We start from the raw sequence: 21,259 nt of genomic DNA, 5'->3' as shown, positions 1-21,259 counted from the left end.
GATTTTGTTGCTGGGTTGGATGTGATGAGTGTAACAGCCGACACACAGCCTTCCATACAGGAAATTCACAGCCAAAGAACAGAACGCACGAGATACTTTCACATACTGTAACGTAAACCAAAAAGAAAATCCTATAATCCACATACAAAAACATTCAGGTCACACACACACACGCACACACACACACACACACGCACGCACGAGCATACGTACACAAAAATACACAAAAACCCTTTAAAGTAACTTCATCAAAATAGGCGTGTAATATAAGGCACTAGAAATCTAAAATCAAAATACTTATTAGATGCTGTTTAAATATGAGTTCTGATCATTCGTTGGTTGCTGTGATTATACAAGGGGGGGGGGGGGGGGGGATGACATCATCTAGTGTAACCGCGATGATAAAGATCTACTCTCTGGGGTCGGAGGTCAGTCCCTTGTATTTGGACACATTGAACGGCGGCGGGGGGGGGGGGGGGGGGGGGGGGGGGGGGGGGGACAATCAAAGAAAAAAATGATACAACCTCATCAAATATCATCATGGTAATGGCATAATAACTGCAGTTAGTGACTTGACACAAAAATATATATAATACATCTACTTATTGCACACTGACTCAGACAGAGAGAGAAGTCGTATAGGTGAGCATTCCAGTGAGAAAGATCATTCCACCCCCTGAACCCCCACCCCCCCACCCCTCCAACCCTCCGTCCTCCCCCTTTACTTCCACCCTACATCCCATTCTCGCTCCCTGCTTGAGAAATCTTGGTGAAGCTTATTTGGACACATAAATAGTTGCTTTCCCCACACAATCCCGTCGCTTTCTACGTGTTCTCTTCCGGCGTGCTTTTTTTCTGTGTGTCCTCTCCTCCGCCCACGTGCAGCACTACTTGGCGGGATTCCTTACTGGGACCGTCTACGAGCGGCGGAGAGAGAAAGCTATGGTGGCCCCGCCCCCCCCCGCCCCGGCCGGACGCCATCGGGGTCGCCTGTATAGCGGGCCGAAGAGTAACGAGCTCCCAGAGTCCCCCGTGTGCATGCGTGTTAACAAGAGAGTGGTTAGTGAATACAGGAGCGGCGTGACAACGAGGTGGCGAACATCTCTCAGACATCTCATCAATCGCTACAACTCCATGGATTACACCGGGAATAAAAACCCTTTTTGCAGGACCTTTGTCTTTTTGCGTGGCCAGTGGGGACAAAAGTCACAAGCTGGTAAAAAAAGAAAAAAAGCAACATTAGGAATACCAAAGACAGAGATAATGACAGAGATATATGTTTCTAAAAAACTAAATGAATGCTTTACTTTGTGGTTTTTTTTTTCAATCTGTCCCGAATTTCCCTTATCTTAAAGTGTGAAGCATAAGGTAGAACTGGTAGATTTTTGTCATTGTGTGGTAGAAATGCCTTCTTTTTCATTCACAGGAAACCAAAGTCTGTTTCCGCAGAACAAAACAAAAAATGAAACAAAACACCTCTGGGTGTCTTTTTTTTTTGTAGGGATGTGTGTGTTCATCGTCTTTAATACTGCGTGCTGTGTTTTCAAGACTCCCGTTGGCAAAGTTTTCTGGTCCCCAAAGGTCCCTTAAGTTGGTCACCGGTCCTTTTCAGTCCTCGAGGCTTCCGTACGACTTGTAGACCGTCTCAAGATAGAAAAGAATGGAAATCTCCTGGGTTTTTGCTAAATGCTGCAGCCGAGTCCTGTGTTTCTGTCGGTGATGCTACACTGGTGGTGGACGAGTGACTTCCACACCCAAAACACTGTAAAGCAAATCTGGGTGCTGACAAAAGCACTGGAAACGAATAGACTCTGTATTGGATCGAGTGTTATTGGTCGGCGCAGTGGTTGAAGTTGCTTCATCGGGCTGACCGGTAGGTGTGTTTGGGCTGAGGGTGGAAAAGAAAGCACCCTTGTCAAGCAGGTTTGCTATGGCTCAGTTAGAGGTGCTGTGTCTGGGTAAACGGGATAAGCCGACGGTCCCCCTTTCACTCTGCGTCTGTGGCAAGAATCTGCAAAGACACATCGGTCACTCGTGCATTTGATTAGGCCGTACATGACCTAAACACGTGCACTCGGTACCGATGTGTTTACGAGAGACGGCCACTGGGTTTATGTTGCATAGTGATCGAAGCTTCCCAGGTATTCCAGACTGGCCCGGTAGCAGAACTGGTACTGGTCCTGGAGGGAAACAGGGAGACAGTGAGACAGAGGCCGGGTATATGTGAGAGAAACAGAGTGGAGAGACAGTGAGAGATAATTGGAGAAGAAGAAGAAGCAGGAGCGCTCGCCTCTGTCTGAACGGTGGCAGGTCTCTGGGTGCGCAGCATCTTGACGGTTTGGAAGATGTCCACCACACCCTCGTACCGCATCCTCTCCAGCACAATGCTGAGGGTGATGAAGACGCCGGTCCGCCCGACTCCAGCACTGGTGAAAGAACGGAACGGAGTCAGACCTGAACTGCAGCACCAACCATTTTCTTATAATCCATATATTGAAGCGGCTTATTCCGGAAGTAATGCCTATCAGGAATTATGATCCCTGATCCCTGATCCATTGTCCCGTCTATTTTGGGTCACGTTCAGACATTCATTTAAGGAATCAGGTATCTCTCCTGAGCTCTCATCTGAATTCACCATCACTTCTCCCTACTCACAGAGCAGGGGGCCACCAGTGGGGCCTGTTTCAGCCTTGGACAACCTTTCAGCCTCAGAATTCCGTCTAGCGGTGCCTCACACAAACATTAGTTCTCCCTCCTGCCTGCGCTGATATCTCTGTATTCTGTGCAGCCGTGTCTGAAGAAGGTGATTTAGCTTCAATGCAGCCGGGTGGAATAATAAGTTGTAAAAATATCTAATTGATACGTTGATGGAGTCTTACTACACAAGGTCCCGGACACGACTTGCATAGAAAGCAAAAGCCGGCTGGCATTAAAACCCCCCTCCTGTGTGTGTGTGGGTGTGTGTGTGTGTGTGATACATACTGCACATCTGATCAGTACACTTGGCAGCAGCGGCGCATATCAACCTGCCAAGCTCATTTATGGGATTAAAAGCTTTCTTTTGAACTTCCATTAACCACACAGTCCCCTCTCATGGGAGCACAATGCATCCGTTTGTACAATTAAACCGCGTCGTTCTCTAAACTTCTCCATTGATGCGGCGGTCACGTTGAGGCGAAGAGTTGAGCTCTCACCTGCAGTGCACTGAGATTGGCCCGTCCTGGCCAAACTGCTCTTTAGTTTTGTGCACTTGGCCGATGAAATCAATGAATCCCTCCCCTGACTTTGGCACTCCTTGCTCCGGCCAATCGGTGAACTGGAATTGGCGCACTGTCCGTGATTGGCCATCCTAGAGGAGGAAAACAACTTCTTTATTTGTTCTTTTTAACTTGAAGGATCATTTTGAAACTTCTGATCACGCACTCTCATCTCTCTCTCTCACACACACACACACACACACACACACACACACACACACACACACACACACACACACACACACACACACACACACACACACACACACACACACACACACACACACACACACACACACACGTATGACTCACTCTGGCATCGGTGACTTTGAACTCTCGGAGGATGTATTGGGGCATGTTGTACTCAGCCATGGGGTCGACCACAAAGTACTGGTACCGGGCGGAGCGCTCTGCGGGCCAGTACTGGTGACATTTCTCCTGCAGGAAGAGAGTTCATGAGTTCTGTGAGGAGCAAGCAAGCTGTGTCTCTGCTCTGTGTTCCCTACAAACAGTTTGGGGTCCTCTCACTGCGAGGACACTCAGAATGATTGTGGGTTACAGAAAATAACGACAAAATGAGGAGCAAATGCAGCTGAGATGAATAAAAGGTGGATAAAAGAAGTAAATAAAGCCCAAACCTTAATTATCTTATATTTCTTCTTACTATAATTATCTTATATTGTGGGTTTTGTTTTCTTTCACACTCAAGTTCTTTGGTCAAAAAGCTGAAACCCACCAAAAAGAATTTTGGTGCAAAAGTGCAGGTTACAGATATGGTGTGGTGTGTGTCCATACCCGTCCCATTTCCCGCAGTTTGGTTAGCATGACAACAATAGTGGAGTTGTGTTCCCACAGCATCCTCCAGTAGTCCTCTGTGGTCTCAGCCAGTGGGCCTTGGGTTGCTATGTAGGCCTTCTGCTGCCTACACACACACACATACACACACACACAAAGGTTTTCACTCTTCCTGTAAACAAAGTGAGGTCACAGTCAGGCTAAGTGTCATGTTGTTTCTGGTGACCTGTATCCATCGATGAAGCTGGCGTTGATGTAGTCGGAGCCCTCCACGCCTCTGATTGGCTGCAGACACACTCGCGTGGTTTCGTAGGGCATGATGTTCACCAGCCGGTTCTTGAATTTGTTGCATGGCAGGTTGGCGCTCACGAACCGCGACGTGTGAGCCTTGGCACTGGCCAGGCGCTGGGACGGAACAGAAGAAGGACAAATCTGAGCATGATGTCATCCAGACGGACGCGACGTGTTGGGTTTACACAGATCCAAACCACAGACTCTCCTTTAAGAACACAGTCCACTTTTCGGGGAAATCAATCCCTTGGAGAGAACAAACGCTGCTGCGAATTCCCGACAGGATCACAGAATTCTTCCATTTTAACAGTGTAACACTGACGACATGACTGAGCGTAACCTCAGTTTATTTTATTGTAATGAACCGTTGCTAATCGTGACCTCACACTGGCCGCGTTACAAGTGTGCGTAGAAGAGCCTCAGCTTGGACGAATCAAAGACCTTGAGGTTGTGGATCTTGGGTTGGGGTTCCTCAAACACATTTAAATACTATTTAGCGCAAGGCTGGATTTTCCTCTGGCCGGCTGGGGGAAAAAAAAAAAACGCCGATTAAATTCGAAAGAAGAAAAAAAAAAGAGAATGTTCTTGACCCGCCGGGCCCGGAGGATATTCAGTGAAACGACTAAGACGTCTCCAGCAGGATAAACAAAGGAGGGGCGGAGGGGAGCGGAGGGGAGCGGAGGGGAGCAGGCCAGCAGAGGGGGATTGGGAGAGGGAACATAATGAGATGAACGATGGGACGAAGAGGGGGGGGGGGGGGAATCAAGAAACTGGGGGTTCAGGAAACCACAAGGCCCCACACTGTCTCTACACGCACATGTGAACCACAGTTGATCCTGCGCAAACGAAAACCCCCTGGAACACACACGTTCACATGCAGACAGGCAGGCGTGAGGAAAGAAAACTGTGCACTGTACTGTACACTCTCCTTCTCTCCTTCACACACACACACACACACTCTGACCATCGGTTCACAGGCTTTAAATGAAAGACAGAACAACAGAGGGTAAAACCGCAGACTTGGGGGAAACAATGGGGTCCCATGTAAGCGAGGCCCAGACCCGTCGGTGGCTACCGGGGCGCAGCGGGAGGAACAGCAGCGCCGTGTTTTCTTACAGACAGACCGAACTGGAAAATCCCACAAGTTCGACAGTTCATCCAGACGCTCCGAGCACCGTGGCGTCTCCGGCGTCAACAGTCGCTAACTCCCGGTGTCGTTAGCTCTGAATCGGACCGGGCGCTTATCAATAACATTTATTCGCTTTTTTTGATTCGTGGCTTTGATATGTGGCGTTCTCTCCCGTCATCTGTTGAACTTGGGATGAAATTGCGTCTCTTTGAACTCGGCAAGCAAAACGCTCTGTGAAGGGAAACAAAAGCAGAACATCTTAATAGGGTGTTGGATTTCTTAAAGCGGCCAGAACAGCTTGGGTTTTTTTCCCTGTCTTGGCACACACACACACACACTTTACAACTCTCTGCGATTTTTATTTGAGGGATGCGACACCGATCCTCCACCAGAAATGATGATGGCGGTGGAAAAGCGCTGATGGCACTCCGGAGCGTCTCGCAAGTGCTTTTGGGCCGAGCTCGTAGGGAATCTGGCGACGGTGGACGACGGCGGCATGTGTTTCCCATCAACGCTGAGGCCTAGCGGGCGGCGCGGCGAGCGACTCGGAGGCATTGTCATTCGGGAGAAAGAGAGAGTGAGAGCGAGAGAGAGTGAGCGAGAGAGAGAGAGAGAGCGCTGTTGTTAGGTCAGGAATGTTGGCGCGCAGAACGGAGGAGATTGCTTAGAATGGATTTTTGTTTACTTTGCCCTCCGAGTGTCTGAGCAGACAGAAACCATTCCAGGACAATTTAAAGCCACCTGCTCTCAATATACCTATACCTCAATCGCTCTTTTTCTTTTTAACCAGCCAGGGCAGAAAATAAAACGCTCAAAATACAAACAAAACAAGAGTAACGTCAAGCAGACACACAGCGTATATGGCTCGGCCTTCGCGATGGAGTCGTGTGAAGGATTCCAGCTGTTTCACATGTGGTTTGATACTTTAACACGCTGGTTTGTGAGGAGGAGATGTGCAGTTCTTCATTGTTTTCATTGGCCGTTTTTACATTTTTATGCAAGCTGGTTGTTATTGAGCCTGGAAGTGAAAACCTCTGGGATCCTTAACTGCTCCTTCTTCGCTTCGATTCGAGATATTGGACCAAACAAGTGGTGGGAGACACAATAACAGACACGAGTACGAGTGAACATGAACTCAAAACAAACGCTGTGAGGGATTCCGGCATCGCATCAGAGCGATAATGAGACCAAGCGCTCCTGATAAGGCAAAGACAAATTGTATTACCTCACTTTTACTATTCCCACGTAACTAATAACAAGCACAAATCAACCTTCACCTTCTAAACTGTGTGTGTGTGTGTGTGTGTGTGTGTGTGTGTGTGTGTGTGTGTGTGTGTGTGTGTGTGTGTGTGTGTGTGTGTGTGTGTGTGTGTGTGTGTGTGTGTGTGTGTGTGTGTGTGTGTTTTTAAGCCTTTACATTCAGTTTCCAGTCGTGTGTTAATCTCCATGGTAGTTGAACAATGAAGTGTGTTGATCTACATATTCAAAGGACATTTGAAACCCAATCAGAAACAAGTACCTGTGGCGTGCCGGCTCCCTAAACGCCCCCCCTGACCTCTGACCTCCTGTGTGGGGTCAAATAGGCGTTACAGCAGGATTACGAGTCCTTTTCCTAAACCGCTCCCTCACCTTAAACTCCAGCTCCATGCCGGTGACGTTCTCCCCCGGCTCGATCTGCGTCAGCCTCTGGATGTAGGTGAACAGGTTCCGGGCGGGGACCTCTGTGTTCCCGCAGGTCACGGCCTCCAGCAGCGCGTCGTGGATGAAGACGTACTGGTCCTCCGTCTGCACCATGTAGTTCCTCTGCGAGCGCATCAGCGTGGCGTGGCCGTAGATGTCCAGGGTCTTCTCGTGCTTGATGCGCTCCGTCATGCCGTCGATCACGATGAAGCAGCCCGTGCGGCCCACGCCGGCGCTGGAAACGGAAAACAGGAAGCGGGGCGGCGGTGAGAGAGTGAGGGTAAAACGGCGCGCGCCAACCAAATTCCACCTAAATCAACGATCGCAAAGTTGCCAGACTGCAACATTTCCGACAAAAGACACAATAATTGACATCCGTGATGAGTCAGCATCATCACCTCACTGGCATTAGGGAGATATTCTCCGCTATCGACACACAATCCAGGAATATAATACATTTAGCTGCCCACCCAAACACTTCACATTTCTGCTGTGCTAGGAGCTAAACAGCCAAACATCCTGACCAAGCAAGTTTGCACCAGCGAATAAAAAACCTCTTTATATGTTTGAATGAATACGAGTGTGTACAGTACGTGTGTGTGTGTGTGTGTGTGTGAGAGCTGCAGAAGGATGGGTTCCATTGTTCGATACAGCGGCTGGTTGATATGTTAAGGCACATTATGATGGAGCCTGCCGGGATAATTTAATATGACTGATAATCCTGTTAGATTCTCCATCTGACTGCGAGGAGATTAGGAGGAGCTCCTCTCCTGCCAACCTTTACGTCTCCTCCCTCCGCCTCTCTATCTCCCTCCGACGCTCTCGCACCACCCGGCACTACTGCAGGATTTGTTAAAAATGCCGTTTTCTATACCACCTTTCTTCTCCTTCGTCATTTCCATTCTGGGCATCTTCTCCTCTCCCTCTATGTCGGTGTCTCTGTTCTCCTCTTCCCTCTCCTCCTCCTCCACTTCATCTACACCTCGCTCAGTCTTTCATGTTCCCTCTGCTCTCCTCTATCCCCCTCCCTCCCTCCTCTCCTCCCTCTGGGGGAAGTAAACAGGGGCTCCATTCCAGCTCGGGGGGGCTCAGTGTGCCAAGATTGTAATGACAAGTTTCCAGTGCCGTCCTCCAGCCGACGCACGGGCCACATGCTGCTCAGACGGCAGCTCATTTAAATATAAACTTATGAACCTCCATCTACCGTCGGCTTAAATGGTAAATACTCAACAGTGAAAGCTACTTACGGAAAATGGGGGCAGCGTGATGGCGGCTGCTGCTGTTGCTGTTGCTAAACCCGAGCGATGATGGAGGTTGTTAGGGGAGGACTGTGAGCGTGGAGCGTGAGAGCAGGGGGGTTTGGGGTTTGCCTAATGGCAGATCAGAACCTATGAGCCTTTTCTTTTTAAAGGAGTTGTTGGAATCTTGTTGAATTTCAGAGGAGGCCAAGTTCATGGACGTGACATTGCCAAATAAACCCAAAGTGTTTAATGCAAACACACACAATCAAGAACTAAACCCTTCAGTCTTCAGTCAGAGACCACCCTGGGCTGTCCCCTGTTTGTGATTTAATGACGTAATGTGCAGGACTGACACATAAAACATCACGCACCTGCAGTGCACCACCATGGGTCCTGCGTCTGGAGGGTTGCAGGCCTTGACCCTGCGTAGAAAGGCCAGGAAGGGGGTGGGATGTTCAGGGACCCCGTGGTCCGGCCAGGCCGTGAACTGGAACTGACGGACCTCTCGTTTCTCATTGGAGCCGCTCTGTACAAGCAGAAGGACGAGCCGGGTTGAATCCAAAGTTTGTTTCCTCCCACTCACGGGTCACACACACACGCGCACACACACACACACACACGTTGCAGTACCTTGTAAAGAGCAAAAGTCCTGACGGAGTAGGTGGCCAACTCCACCGTGTCCAGCAGAGTGACCTGGATGAGGCCGTAGGTCTCTGTGCCCCGCGTAGGCCAGTACTGATCACACTTCACCTGCAGGGGAGGACAGGAGAAGCTGTGAGAGATGTAGAGCAGTCTGTGTGTGTGTGTGTCTGTGTGTGTGTGTGTGTGGGGGGGGATACAGGAAGAAAGAGAGCACTGACTTGGCTGAGTGTGCAGAGGAACAAAGGTGTTGACAGTGATGTTGCAAAAATGTGCATAAGATGACATAACATGTGAAAGGGGGTTTCAGTGTGAGGGAGAGAGAGAGAGAGAGAGAGAGAGAGAGAGAGAGAGAGAGAGAGAGAGAGAGAGAGGTGATTCTACATAAAAGTTTCAGATAGTAAAGATGATGTGGAGTGAGCCTGAAGGTGCCGTCTCTTGGTGGAGTGGCTGACGGCTCCAACGCGGCGCTCAAGGCTCGACGTTCAGTCCTGACATGTTTGACGTCAAACTGGCCTACTTTTCATCCTCCCCCCCAATCCCCGCAGATCTACGCACAGCACGCCAAATCCCAGCATGCTCTACCCGCCCCACATAGCCTTGAATCCCCCCCTGTGAGAGGCCGTCATGTTTGTAGTTCTTCAGCTTCAGATTCAGAGACCACAAGAGGGGCGGAGGGAAATCCTGGAGTGGGCCTTGGCAGAATCGGGCCAAACCAAATGTTATGTGCTGATCCCCAGTCCTCACATCAAAGGGAGCGAGGAGCTCAGCTCAGCTCGCTCGGCATTCCACCGCTCCAGACTGGGGGATTATGCGTTTTGGCCTCGGCACGTTCAGGCGGTAATTACAGCTTTTCAACCGTCCTTTTTCCCATCAGACCTTGAGACACTCTGGGGCTCGTGGGGACGGGAGCTGTCGTCCACGCTGGGGGTCGGGCCTCTGGCAGGGAATCTACGGGTTCGCAGTAAACGCCTGGTGTGAAAAATGTTAATTATACGTTGATATTTCACACCATAACTTGGCCGTGGTTGTTGTGTGGTTTTTCGATGGTAATGAGGAGGAAGGATGCTGGCAAAAGCCCCACAGTGGGAGCATCTGCATCCTCCAGCCTTGTTAATGAATAAACATCCTCGGTAATGGCACCATGTGGAGCGGTGTGGAATATTATTAGAAGCTTTTTTCCCCCCACTTTGTTTCCACAAAGTGTAGAAATTGAGGTAGTGGGCTGATGATGAAGAGCGAGGACGAATAATCCAATTTAAGATCCCCGTCCTGCTCCTCTAGAACAGATCTCACACGCACGCGCGCACGCACGCACTCACACACACGCACTCACACACACGCACACACGCACACACACACACACACACACACACACACACACACACACACACACACACACACACACACACACACACACACACACACACACACACACACACACACACACACACACACACACACACACACACACACACACACCTGATTAACTCAATCAGGCCAATCAAGAGGAGGAAGCACCAAATCCCGATTAAGTGAACACACCTGATAATCCTTTGTCGTCACGGCGGCGACATACATTGCTGTGGTGATTAAGGACGTATGTAAAGTCTTTTCATGAATACAGATTTAAAACTAAGCTGAACTCACTAAACTACAGATTCTACATTTTATTGGATCGTTTCCTCGCAGCTCTGGTTTTGCGTCCTTCGGCTCTTCGCCCTTTTCTTTTGATTGCCAAAATCTGTGCGAGCCGAGTGTTTTGACGACATCTGCGCCAAGGAAGTGAAAACAGTCGAGGGTGTGAACATGCAAACTGTGGACGCCGACGTGTGTTTGTCTTTCTGTCTGTCTGTCTTTCATTAAAACCCTTTTAAAGTGCCCTGCAGTGAGCTGAAAAAAACAATTTCCCCGTTTTCACTCAGTTGGCTGGCCTCTCGCACAGGCAGAAGGAGGAACAAAGCCACTGAACATAGGGAAACAGTGAAACCATGTGAGGAAAGGTTGCATTTCACAAAGGGATTAGCAAAGGAGAGAGAAAGAGACGTCTTGCCTTCGAGAAGAAATAAGAGGGCATCTGAGGGTCAAACACATACAAGAGAGACAGTTGGAGAAGGTGAAACAGGAAACAGAGCTTTAACACAAGGCACACAGGTTAATAGGAAGAGAAGCACAGATGAAGAGGAACAGGGCTCCGGACATAATTGGTTAGCACTTCATCACCATTCGCACCTCCGGCTACACTTGTTCTTTTTACTCTAATATAACATTGTAATTACAGCGAATTTGTTCTCAAGTGGATACTCTGCTCACTGTAGCAAAAGACCTTAAAGCAAGGACGCAAATGTAATCCATTGCCTGCTTTGAGTTCAGCTGTACTTCTACTGCCTCCTATTTTCCTTCACAGTTCTATTCTATTCTATTCTATTCTGTTCTAGAGTGTCTTGCTGTGGAGTCCCACTTCAAAATTTAATCCAAAAACTCAAAAAGATTCGCACATTTGACTGATTTGCTTCAGTAATCAGTTCTCTTCCCTCACAAGCAAACTGTGTGATCACGTCGTCACCGCCACACACTGGGAGAGACAAAGGGGGGCACACGGGCGAGATGGAGGGTCGTGATCCGTGTCAGACTGTATGACATCCAGCAGGATGTATATCAGGATGCGAGATCAGCGAAGGGTTAAACTGAAAGCAGCCACTAGGGGCAGATTCTTTTAATGGAGAAACGCCTGACCGGACAACGTTGACACTAATTTGAAACCAGCAGCACTAACATCTCTTCCAGTTAACCCCTCACCTTGCTGTAACCTACACGAGGCCTCATCTTGTCCCCAGTCTGTCCTCTCACTCTGTCCCCAGTCCTCACTCTGTCCCCCCCCCCCCCGTCCCCCCTCTTCATCCGTCCCCTCGTCCTTACCCGTGACTTCTCCTCCAGCTTGGTCATCATGATGATATTGGCCGTGTGCTGCTCCCACACCATCCTCCAGAAGTCGCCGAAGGTCTCGGGCAGGGAGCCTTGGGTGGCGATGTAGGCGTTCTGCCGGCGGTAGCCATCGATGTAGTTTGAGTTGATGTAATCACTGCCCGGGACGCCTGGGTTCAAACGGAGAGACTGGAAGTGAATTCTTTTGGCACATTTTCAACATTATTCTCACTCAGATTCCCAATTAAATAATCTCTGAGGATTATTTCAAGTCAGAGCAGGTTTATGTCCCCTGTAATAAAGGCAGAGGAGGATTTGAGGTCGGGCAGAGAGATTAATGTTTTCACAGGGGCCCAGTGTCCTTTGGTGTGGGATTGTTCAGCCGTCTTGTTTTATAATCAATGCTAAAACGATCATGGGACTAATCTGAGTGTATGCTGGATGTGTCGCTTTGACTTGCGATATGACTGCGAGGCCGTCTCAGTGTAGCTCTGACACTGGGAGGGATTCTGTGTGTGTGTGTGTGTGTGTGTGTGTGTGTGTGTGTGTGTGTGTGTGTGTGTGTGTGTGTGTGTGTGTGTGTGTGACTGTCTCTGTGTGTTTGATTCAGGATCAGTCTTGCTTTCTGGGAGCCTAATGCTATAATCCCAGAAATCACTGAGTCACAGCTCAAACACGCACAAGCACGTAATTTTAAATGTCCATAAAATACCTGATTCTACTGAAATGGGATTCAAACTCATTTTGAACCCCTCTGTTCGCAGTTTTATATTTAAAAGACAGAAGTGGACGAGCGATCAGGGGAATCCCGACGAGACCTCAGTTCTCCTCTATCATCTCATTCGATGAACGCGCCAACGACTCAGCGCCACGCGATCGTAAAACCCCAGGCCACCGTGGCACGCACACAGATTTCAATGACAGAGGAGTACCGGGTGTTTACACAACTAGTTTGAAATGGCAGGAGGACAGACAAGAAAGAGGAGCTTCACACACATGTTTGTCCAACCCAGTGGTTAAATGACAGCTTGGCTTAATGCTTTGATGTGCTACAAATTTTTATTGCGAGGGGCTACAGCAGAGTGGAGTTCATAGATAAAGCAGACACACACACACACACACACACACACAAACACACACAAACACACACAAACACACACACACACACACACACACACACACACACACACACACACACACACACACACACACACACACACACAGAGTCAGTTGGTGGCTACAATGGCTTGGCAGTGAGTGTGTTTTCATGGCTGTGTGTGCAATAGCCTGGGAGCAAAAGTTTGTAACTGTGCTTGTGCGTTTATGTTTAATCTATAGTGAGTGAGTGAGTGAGTGTCTGTGTGTGGGTGTGTGTGGTCCCTTATGTGTTTGGACATACTGGAGTGTATATGTGTGTTTTCTAAACTAAAAGAAGGACAGACAGCCAAGGCTCCAGGACAAGCGAGGGTGCTCTGCCCAGATAAGGCTCATCTGCTGGGCTTGGCCTCCCACTGCCTCTCCCTGTCTTAGAGCTGCCAGTCTCACCGCCTCGGGTCCTTTCCCCGAACCGTGGCGGGCGTGTACGCTTCAAAATACTCGGTGAGAACAGAGCAGGGAAAGGCCATTCTACTCCTCATTTTAGAGCAGAGAGAATAATGGATGTGCTCTGAAAACACATCCACCGAAGTGCCAGTTAAATTTATCCCTGCAGGCTTTTGTAGCAAAATGGTCAAGTGAGAGACCATATCATTTGTGCGAGGTGGTCCCATAGCAGTTTGAAGCGGCACTTCGAAATGGCGTTTAACCACTGCAAGTCAGCTGAATTTACAAATCTGAAAATGTAAAAATGCTCAAATAATTTTTTTTTTTACAGCTAATCTATTTGAGGCAGGCACAGCATTTCGTGTTTTGTGTGGCAGCTGGCCACAGAATCCATCTTTGGACTATGAATATCCCATGAATAGCAACTCACACATACCCACACACACACGAACGTACGCAGAGGAGTGTGCAAAAACAAAAAAAATGACACTGGCAGAGTGACTTACCCTCAATGCTGGAGAGTATCACCCTGGAGTGATCGTAGGCGATGACGTTTGCGTAGCGGTTCTTTGGCTTGTTGACCTCCAAGTTGGAGTTCTCCCATGTGAACTGCTGGGCAGGGTCAACGGACTACAACACACACATACACACATGTACCAAAGGTTAAAGGAGCGAATGTGGGCAGAGGGCGAAGACTGTTGGGCCCTAAACAATGAGAATAATGAGGTAACTGGAGCTTTTACTCACGAAACTGTACTGTGTTAATATCACCTGGTATGCGTTGACAAATGACCTTATTACTTTTGTGGGAAATGTTGACTTCAAATATTGATATCAATAAATCAAAAGTTCAACTGCAAAAAGAGACCGAATTCCGCCGTCGTAAAGCCCGAAGCTGTATGGCCAAAACAAGCCCAATTCCACATAATATCCTCCTAAATGACAGACAAAGATGACATTTAAAGCTTATTGTGTTTCTCTCTGGCATCTGGAGGGGCCGTCGGCTTACAGTCTTTCTACAGTCATTGTCCGGGGTTGCTGTGACGCACAAATTGAAAATAAACGAGAACGCCAGCGAGCAAATGTGATCTCCCGTCTCCCGCGAAGACGTAGCGAGACACTTCGTTCAACAAAAGACAACAACAAACTGAATAAAATGGCTACAGGGGAGATGATGTTCAAAAAAAATTGCAATGGATTCCTCTGGATGTGAAGGGATGGTTGTGTTAGACCAACACATTAAGTTCCTGGAGGGTAATTACAGTGTAAAACCATGGCTGTTAGCAGGGAGCGGCAGACATGAGGTCATTACGGGGCTGTCAATGGAGGGCGACGGAGAGGGGAGAAAGCCAGAGCAATTTAGCAATTCAAATATTTTACAACACATAATTATGGTTTGGTTGGGGCTGGGGGTAGGGAGTGGATGGACAGGAGTGGCAATAGAGTGTGTGTGTGAACAGTTTCTATCCGCTGCCCGCCATCATGTGTGTCTGATTATTACACCGCAATCATTCCTGGCCTCTCTCTCTCTCTCTCCTCTCTCTCCTCCTCTATCCATCTCTCGCTCCCTCGTTAAGGGCTCAGGACCGAACAAAGCGCACAGTCATGCAGAGGGAATGCGCGGCCCAGCGGAGCGCGTCCAACTCGCACCGCAATTACACACCGGCCTCTCTCTCTCTCTCTCTTTCTCTCTCTCTCTCTTCCTCTCCTCCCTCGCTGTCTCCTCCGCCCGCCCTCCCTTGATTCTCTCGCTCCCTAAAACACACTCGCTCTGTTATTGTACTCTTTGCATAATGCGTCCTTGCCTCCCTCCATGTATGTGTCTCTGTCACACACAATTTGTCTCCCTCCCTCTCTCTCCGGCGGTGGCCAATTAGAGGCTCGTGTCTCATTCCTCACCCAGAGGCTGTTGTTGGGAGCAGATTCTTTGCAGGGGAAAGAAGACGTTTTTACCCCTTTAATAGCTCTCTGTGGAGCTCATTGTGACGGTTGCGCTGTTTGCGACGCAGCCACCGTGTTGTGAAATATTTCTACTGATGGTTTGTTTTGCTAAAGCCATTTAGCTCCACAGTTCGGCACACCAACTTCAGTGGCACGTTGTTATCTCTAAGCAGATGGCTTCCACATTAAATTGCGGGCAAGTTGAAGGAAACTAATCAAAAAGCTCCTTCTTCTCTGCACAGAACACTTGCTTTCTGTATCTCTCCGGTGCCGCTGCTGTCTTTCGCTGCCTCTTTATTTCTATCTCTGTTTCTCCACCAGAGCGTTGAAATGAGAGTTTGATAGCCATCTGGGTGTAAGCAAACTCTCTTTGAGCTCCGCGATTTCAATTTCCCTGACGGAGGATCTTCATTCAGTGGAGACACTCTTCACAGATAACGCAGTACGGAGAGGGAGAGAGCGGAAATGTGCTTTATCTTGTATCAGCCTATGAAGACAAATCAAAACACAACTTAACTGTAGCCTGCGTGAGATCCAATCTACAACCCCGGCTACTGAAATGGAAACTATGCCAGGATGGCGACTAGACTTCAACGATTAATTGTGACGTAAAGGCATCAAACCTGGGATGAATTTCACCACTGAAAGATTTTCTAGGGGAGATAATCAGCAGTCCTACCTCGTACTCTTGAGAGAACTTGAGATTGTCGTTTGCCTTCAGGCGCTCAATATGATCAGCCAGCTCAGAGATGGGGACAGGCGGGTGGCTGGCCATGCCTGGCGAACACACAGATAACAGAAGAGGCCGTTTTGATGCATGTGCGACCAAACTCTTTAAAAGGAAATGTTAAGCGTTAGGATTCTCAGCGGAGGCGTTGTTTAGTGTTCTGTCCATGGCTGGCGAAGGGAGCAAATGGAAGTGTGTTTTGTTAAGTGACCATTTTCTCTCCTGGCAGACAGAAAGAACAATGTGCGTGTCGTGAAAGTTACTGAGGCACGATAACGCGGCCTCAGGGTGTAGGCGCACTGCTGAGGTGGATAAAAACATAAAACAATCAAAAAAGACCATGACACAAGCAGTTAAAATCCCTCATGAGATGATATTTAGATTTTCGTGATTTATGGTTCCAGAGGGGTGTTTTTGACGAAATGCTGTTATTCTGTGCAGCTTCATCCTATATGGAATGGAATGTTAGTTAGTATGTGGATGGAATGAAATAAAGAGAGAGAGAAAGAAGGAAAGAGAGAGAGAATATATATGGGCAGAAGGCAAATAATGGCAGCTTAAAGAAGAGCGTCTATGACCAACTAACTTGACAAACGTCGGTAACCACGGTACACTGATACACGATACGCTGAAAAGGAAACAACAGCAGTCAAGACAGACTAGAAAATCGTCAAATTATACTCAGGACGTTGCATATCCAATGACATTACAGTGTGTGTCTGTGTGTGTCTGGGTGTGTGCGTGTACCTGGGGTCTGGAAGTTGATTCTGCGTAGCTCCACGGGGTCTGTGGGATGGTGGGAGGACATGGCTTTGCTGCAGGGGAAACTCCCCTTCCTGCCCTCAGCCTCGGCTCTCTTCCTGGAATAACACAGAAAAACCTCGACATGAACCTGACGTACCAAAACCCGAACACCGTAACAACCCCCCCGCCTCCTGGACGGAGTGTTCAGATCACTAGGCAATCCTTCCAGAGACAAAGCAGAGTCGCCCACAAATCTACAGGGATATATTATTTATCTGTTATGGCGTTAAATTGTGGAAATGCATTCCTGGCAAAGGCTCTCCTGTGAAAACACACACTGTGCAGCCCCTGCAGGGCGGAGGACATGAGAATAGGTAGAGATTGTTTACCTGTCGGGTTTGCTGGATCCAAACCGAGAGAGGTGCAGATAAAAGAACAGACAAGGACGAATAATATTAGTGTCCAAACCCCAGAATCAGTGCCTGCATTTAAAGGTGTGTTAGCTTAAACGCAACACCTGCTACATGTGGCCAGAGTCAAACAAATAACCCCAAACTTCACTCTGCACATCCTCTCACAATAGAATCACTTGTTGCCTTGTTTTTGTATAACAGTTATTAAATGTAGTTAGATACAGTATCTAGCTAATTGCTACAAAAAGCCATTAGAAGCAGAGGCAGCTAAAAGTGAAATATTAATGAATGGGGATCGTCACAGGCTACACTCCAGGGTTTATAAGCGGTACATTATTACCAGAGAGGTTAATCATTTTGGCAAAAATGCGTCACGGACACATTACGGATGTGCATTAACAAAGCCTCAGCCAGGGGAGCGGATAATTAGCCGGGAAACCGAGCTAATGGCGCCAACGCTACCTGTTCCTCACGTTAGGTAGCAGAGCGGACAGAAATAGAAATGAGAGAGACGACAGACAGAGATAAGCTCAGTAGGTAAGCTCAGTCTGGCTGGGGTTTGTGAAACAGAGGAACAGAATGTAAAGGTTCAGTGCTGAATAATGGTAAAATATGCAGTAAATGAGTAAACTGCTGTGATCTATCAATAATGCTTCACGTCAACAACCGGGCTTTGCATCACACTTGACAAGAGATATTAGCTTTAATATGAAGACGCAGTCTGACAATTCAGAACACAAATGTAAAGCGTCTCTGTCTAATAGATAAATGATTCACTCTGCAGCAACGTTGTCTCTTGTTTATGACCTTTCTCTATCAGAAACGACTGTAAAGGCTGTTCACAAGAGTCTTTAAAGGCAAGGACCTTTTACAGTCTCCACAAAGGTATTTTGAGGTCAAATACAGGGGACATCAACAGGCTGAAATGAGAATTCAAATTCAAACTTGGTCCCCAAACAATTTCCTTTTAAGCAATTAAGTTTCTGTTTTTCCTATTCACAACAACTCTCCTTCCTGTCTCCGTCGCCTTGTTCTTACCTTTTGAAGAGTAGAATAGCAATGACGATGCAGACGATGAAGATGACAGCCAGCACAGGCCCCACCACCCACAACAAACCCTCTTCCTCGTCAATAATGGGCTGAGGATCCACGTCGGATGAGGTCACGGGGTCAGAATAGGGGCTAGTGGCGTACATGGTCTGGAGGAAGACACGGCTTGTTCAGTACAGTGGGTATTTAGGTGTGTGTGTGTGTGTGCATATTGTAGGTGTGTGTTTCGGCGTGCACTCACGTTTTCGGAGAGGTCCAGCAGGGCGAGCACGAAGAACACGTACTCCTGTCCGTTCTGCAGCGGGCGGTTGTGGAAGTCGCCGTAGTTTCTCCCGTCGCCGAGCGTGAACTCAGGTGGGAGGGTCTTAAAGTGAGCGCTAACATAGGCCTTGGGGTCCGATTGGCCCGCCTGTCTGCGGATGCGGAGGGCTCGGCTGATACTGGTCCTGTTGATCTCTTTGAGGAGCTGGAGCGGATGACGACGAAGACGAAGGAGAGAGGAGAGAGGCAAGTGGAAACAAAGGCAGAAAAGAGTTTTAGATAGGAATTGTGGAATATTTGGGAAACAGGACGGGGAAATACATTGTAATTTCTTCTCCTTTTGGCAGTTTTATTCACAAAACCCCTCATCAGTGCAGGGACAACGGTTTATAAAACATCATTGTCTAAATGTGATCATCTTCAATGAGAATTGAAATACCATCACATTTATTCATGGGGATAGTTGGCTTCCGTAAAAACTCTATTGAAAGCAATCTGAGCGCCTTCAGACCAGCGTAATGAGGTGAATAAGTCTTTGGGAGCTGAATGGGATGGTGAATAGAATGTGAAAGCACCGTTCGGACTGAACAAGCGCCGGTGCATAATAACATCTCAGACAGAAGAGGCCTGGCATTTACCAAAATGAAAAGAAATCTGCGAGGGATGTTTCTTTTTCTATGCCAGTTTTAAATTGTTTGGGGAGAAAACACAGAAAAACATCACATAAAAATCAGCGTAGTAATTTTCCTTCAAAGAAACGGTGGAATTAATTGCTTTTTGTCAAGCGCTGGGCAAGTATTACCACAGAAAAGGCAATCAAACTCTATTGTTTTGGTGTGATTTCAGGTACATGAAAGTATATCTGAAAGTACATCGCCTAAATGAGCAGGGAGGGTTTCTTCAAATGAGTCTGGGAAATGATTTATTTTCCCCCTGTATTAAATTGTGCAGTGAAATTTAAGGACCTAGTTACTGTTTTATATTGAAATTTACGAGTCCATTATGTTTTGCATACAGTGTCTCAGAGTAATTCATTTTAGTACATATATTAAACAATAACAAGCCCACTTTTTGGCAGATTTATCAGAAATGCGGTTTCATCCTGTCCATGATAAACATGCTCTGTATTTATTGAAGACTAAAATAATGATTGTTGAAAAAAGAATTTATCATATAACTCTTGTTTTTTATGAGGACAAATGTTTTGACATAAATATGAACACAGTGTTAAATACTGGACTCGACTTTCATTAAGTCCAATATTAGATTAAATCTATGTATCTGCTATCATAAGTAGTATGATAATTCAATATTCAACATAATAGTTAATAATTCACTCCATCCTCTGCAGTGCTCCTCAACTTCTCCATGTTGCCTTCATTATAATTCACAATCAGTAATGTTTGATATGCATGTCTCACCTCATCCAGGCTCATCTGGTCGGGTTCCTCCCAGGGATTCAGAAACTTCCCTCCTCGCTGCTTCTTCAGCGGCAACACCACCACGTAGTAACCCCTGACAACAAAGCAGAGCACTGAGATGAAGGCTGGGGAAAACACACACACTTAAATTGTGTCCTCATCTCAAATTCCTTTGTCAAACAGCTCTGCTTTGACAACTGAGGAACAACTCTTTCACTCTGAGACAGAACAGCTGCTGCAGGTGCATGGAGAGCCGGGTGTGAGATCACACAAACAAAATTATCACTGACATATTACAGAATTATACTCAGTAGAGACAGATCATGAGTCACCCCAGTGCTCCATGCTGACTACACTATGTGCAGTATAATGTCAAAATTGAAAATATGGGGACTTAAATCCAGTAAATCCAAGCAATTAAAAATGCTATTTGCTAAAGCTTGGCACTTTGGCTTAAGAGCTGACCTTACTCTGAGACCGCAAATGTCTCCCGCCCAATCCACACCTGATTAGTTAAATCAAATGTGTTCATGTGAGAAGAAGTGTTTGGAGCCCCTCAGCTCATAATTGGCTCAACACACCTGATTAAACACCTGGGTAAGGCAGGGAGAGATGGAAAATGTGCAGCATTCCAAATGCAGAATTGAGAGCAACTGCCTCAGAAAAGCAACTGAGGTACGAGATCCACAAACCTCATTCAACCTTATTATACACTGATTGGATCACATTTGTACTTCCGTAAAAATTGTCATTATGTGATTTAAAAATAGCTGATGAAAAACTGATTATAATTGCTGCTACAAATCTGGACAAACCTACTTAAACTGGGATAAATTCATGCATCAACAAACAGAAAAGGCAAAGTGCTGTTTGTGCCTCCAAATCCCAATACGCTATTGACGTGACGGGGGACAAAACCCAGCAAAATGGTTAGGAGAACACATGAGTAACAACAGATTGAGGCAGAACACTAAGGGCTGCATTCACTCGGTATCTATATTTGTTTGTGGGTCCAATTCCAAAAAAGCAGATGAGATTATCAGCTTTGAGCTTTCATTTGGCCCGGCGCATGTGGGAGTTCTCAGACTTGCTCTGCTGCCAGCTCAGAGAAATCCCTCCTTATAGACCCGTAAACACAGAGCAGCGAGGAAGGAAACAGTCAAATCATCTCGCAGGGTTTGTGGAATGATTCATTTGACGATA

General features: G+C 47.4%; 1 protein-coding gene across 1 annotated transcript; it reads right to left on the bottom strand.

Moving 5' to 3' along the window:
• Window positions 1-487: 487 nt before the first annotated feature.
• LOC142994859 (receptor-type tyrosine-protein phosphatase delta-like) lies at window positions 488-20,401 on the bottom strand. The gene is made up of 17 exons (XM_076145734.1): window positions 20,389-20,401; window positions 20,057-20,181; window positions 18,616-18,840; window positions 18,363-18,523; window positions 16,915-17,027; window positions 16,120-16,217; window positions 14,006-14,129; window positions 11,952-12,127; window positions 9,024-9,143; window positions 8,765-8,919; window positions 7,102-7,387; window positions 4,279-4,457; window positions 4,053-4,179; window positions 3,570-3,695; window positions 3,195-3,349; window positions 2,291-2,426; window positions 488-2,180 (listed from the first exon to the last, which is right to left on the bottom strand). The coding sequence occupies exons 1-17, from the start codon at window positions 20,399-20,401 to the stop codon at window positions 2,112-2,114; spliced, it is 2,388 nt and encodes a 795-aa protein (XP_076001849.1). The 3' UTR covers window positions 488-2,111.
• Between the last annotated feature and the right edge of the window lie 858 nt (window positions 20,402-21,259).

The sequence above is a fragment of the Genypterus blacodes genome, unplaced genomic scaffold (assembly GCF_046128005.1).
Source record: "Genypterus blacodes isolate CSIRO-AG114 ecotype Tasmania unplaced genomic scaffold, CSIRO-AGI_Gbla_v1 ptg000030l_1, whole genome shotgun sequence".
Lineage (NCBI taxonomy): Eukaryota > Metazoa > Chordata > Actinopteri > Ophidiiformes > Ophidiidae > Genypterus > Genypterus blacodes.
The sequence above is the reverse complement of the archived record's forward strand: the minus strand, read 5'-3'. Positions and strand labels throughout refer to the sequence as shown.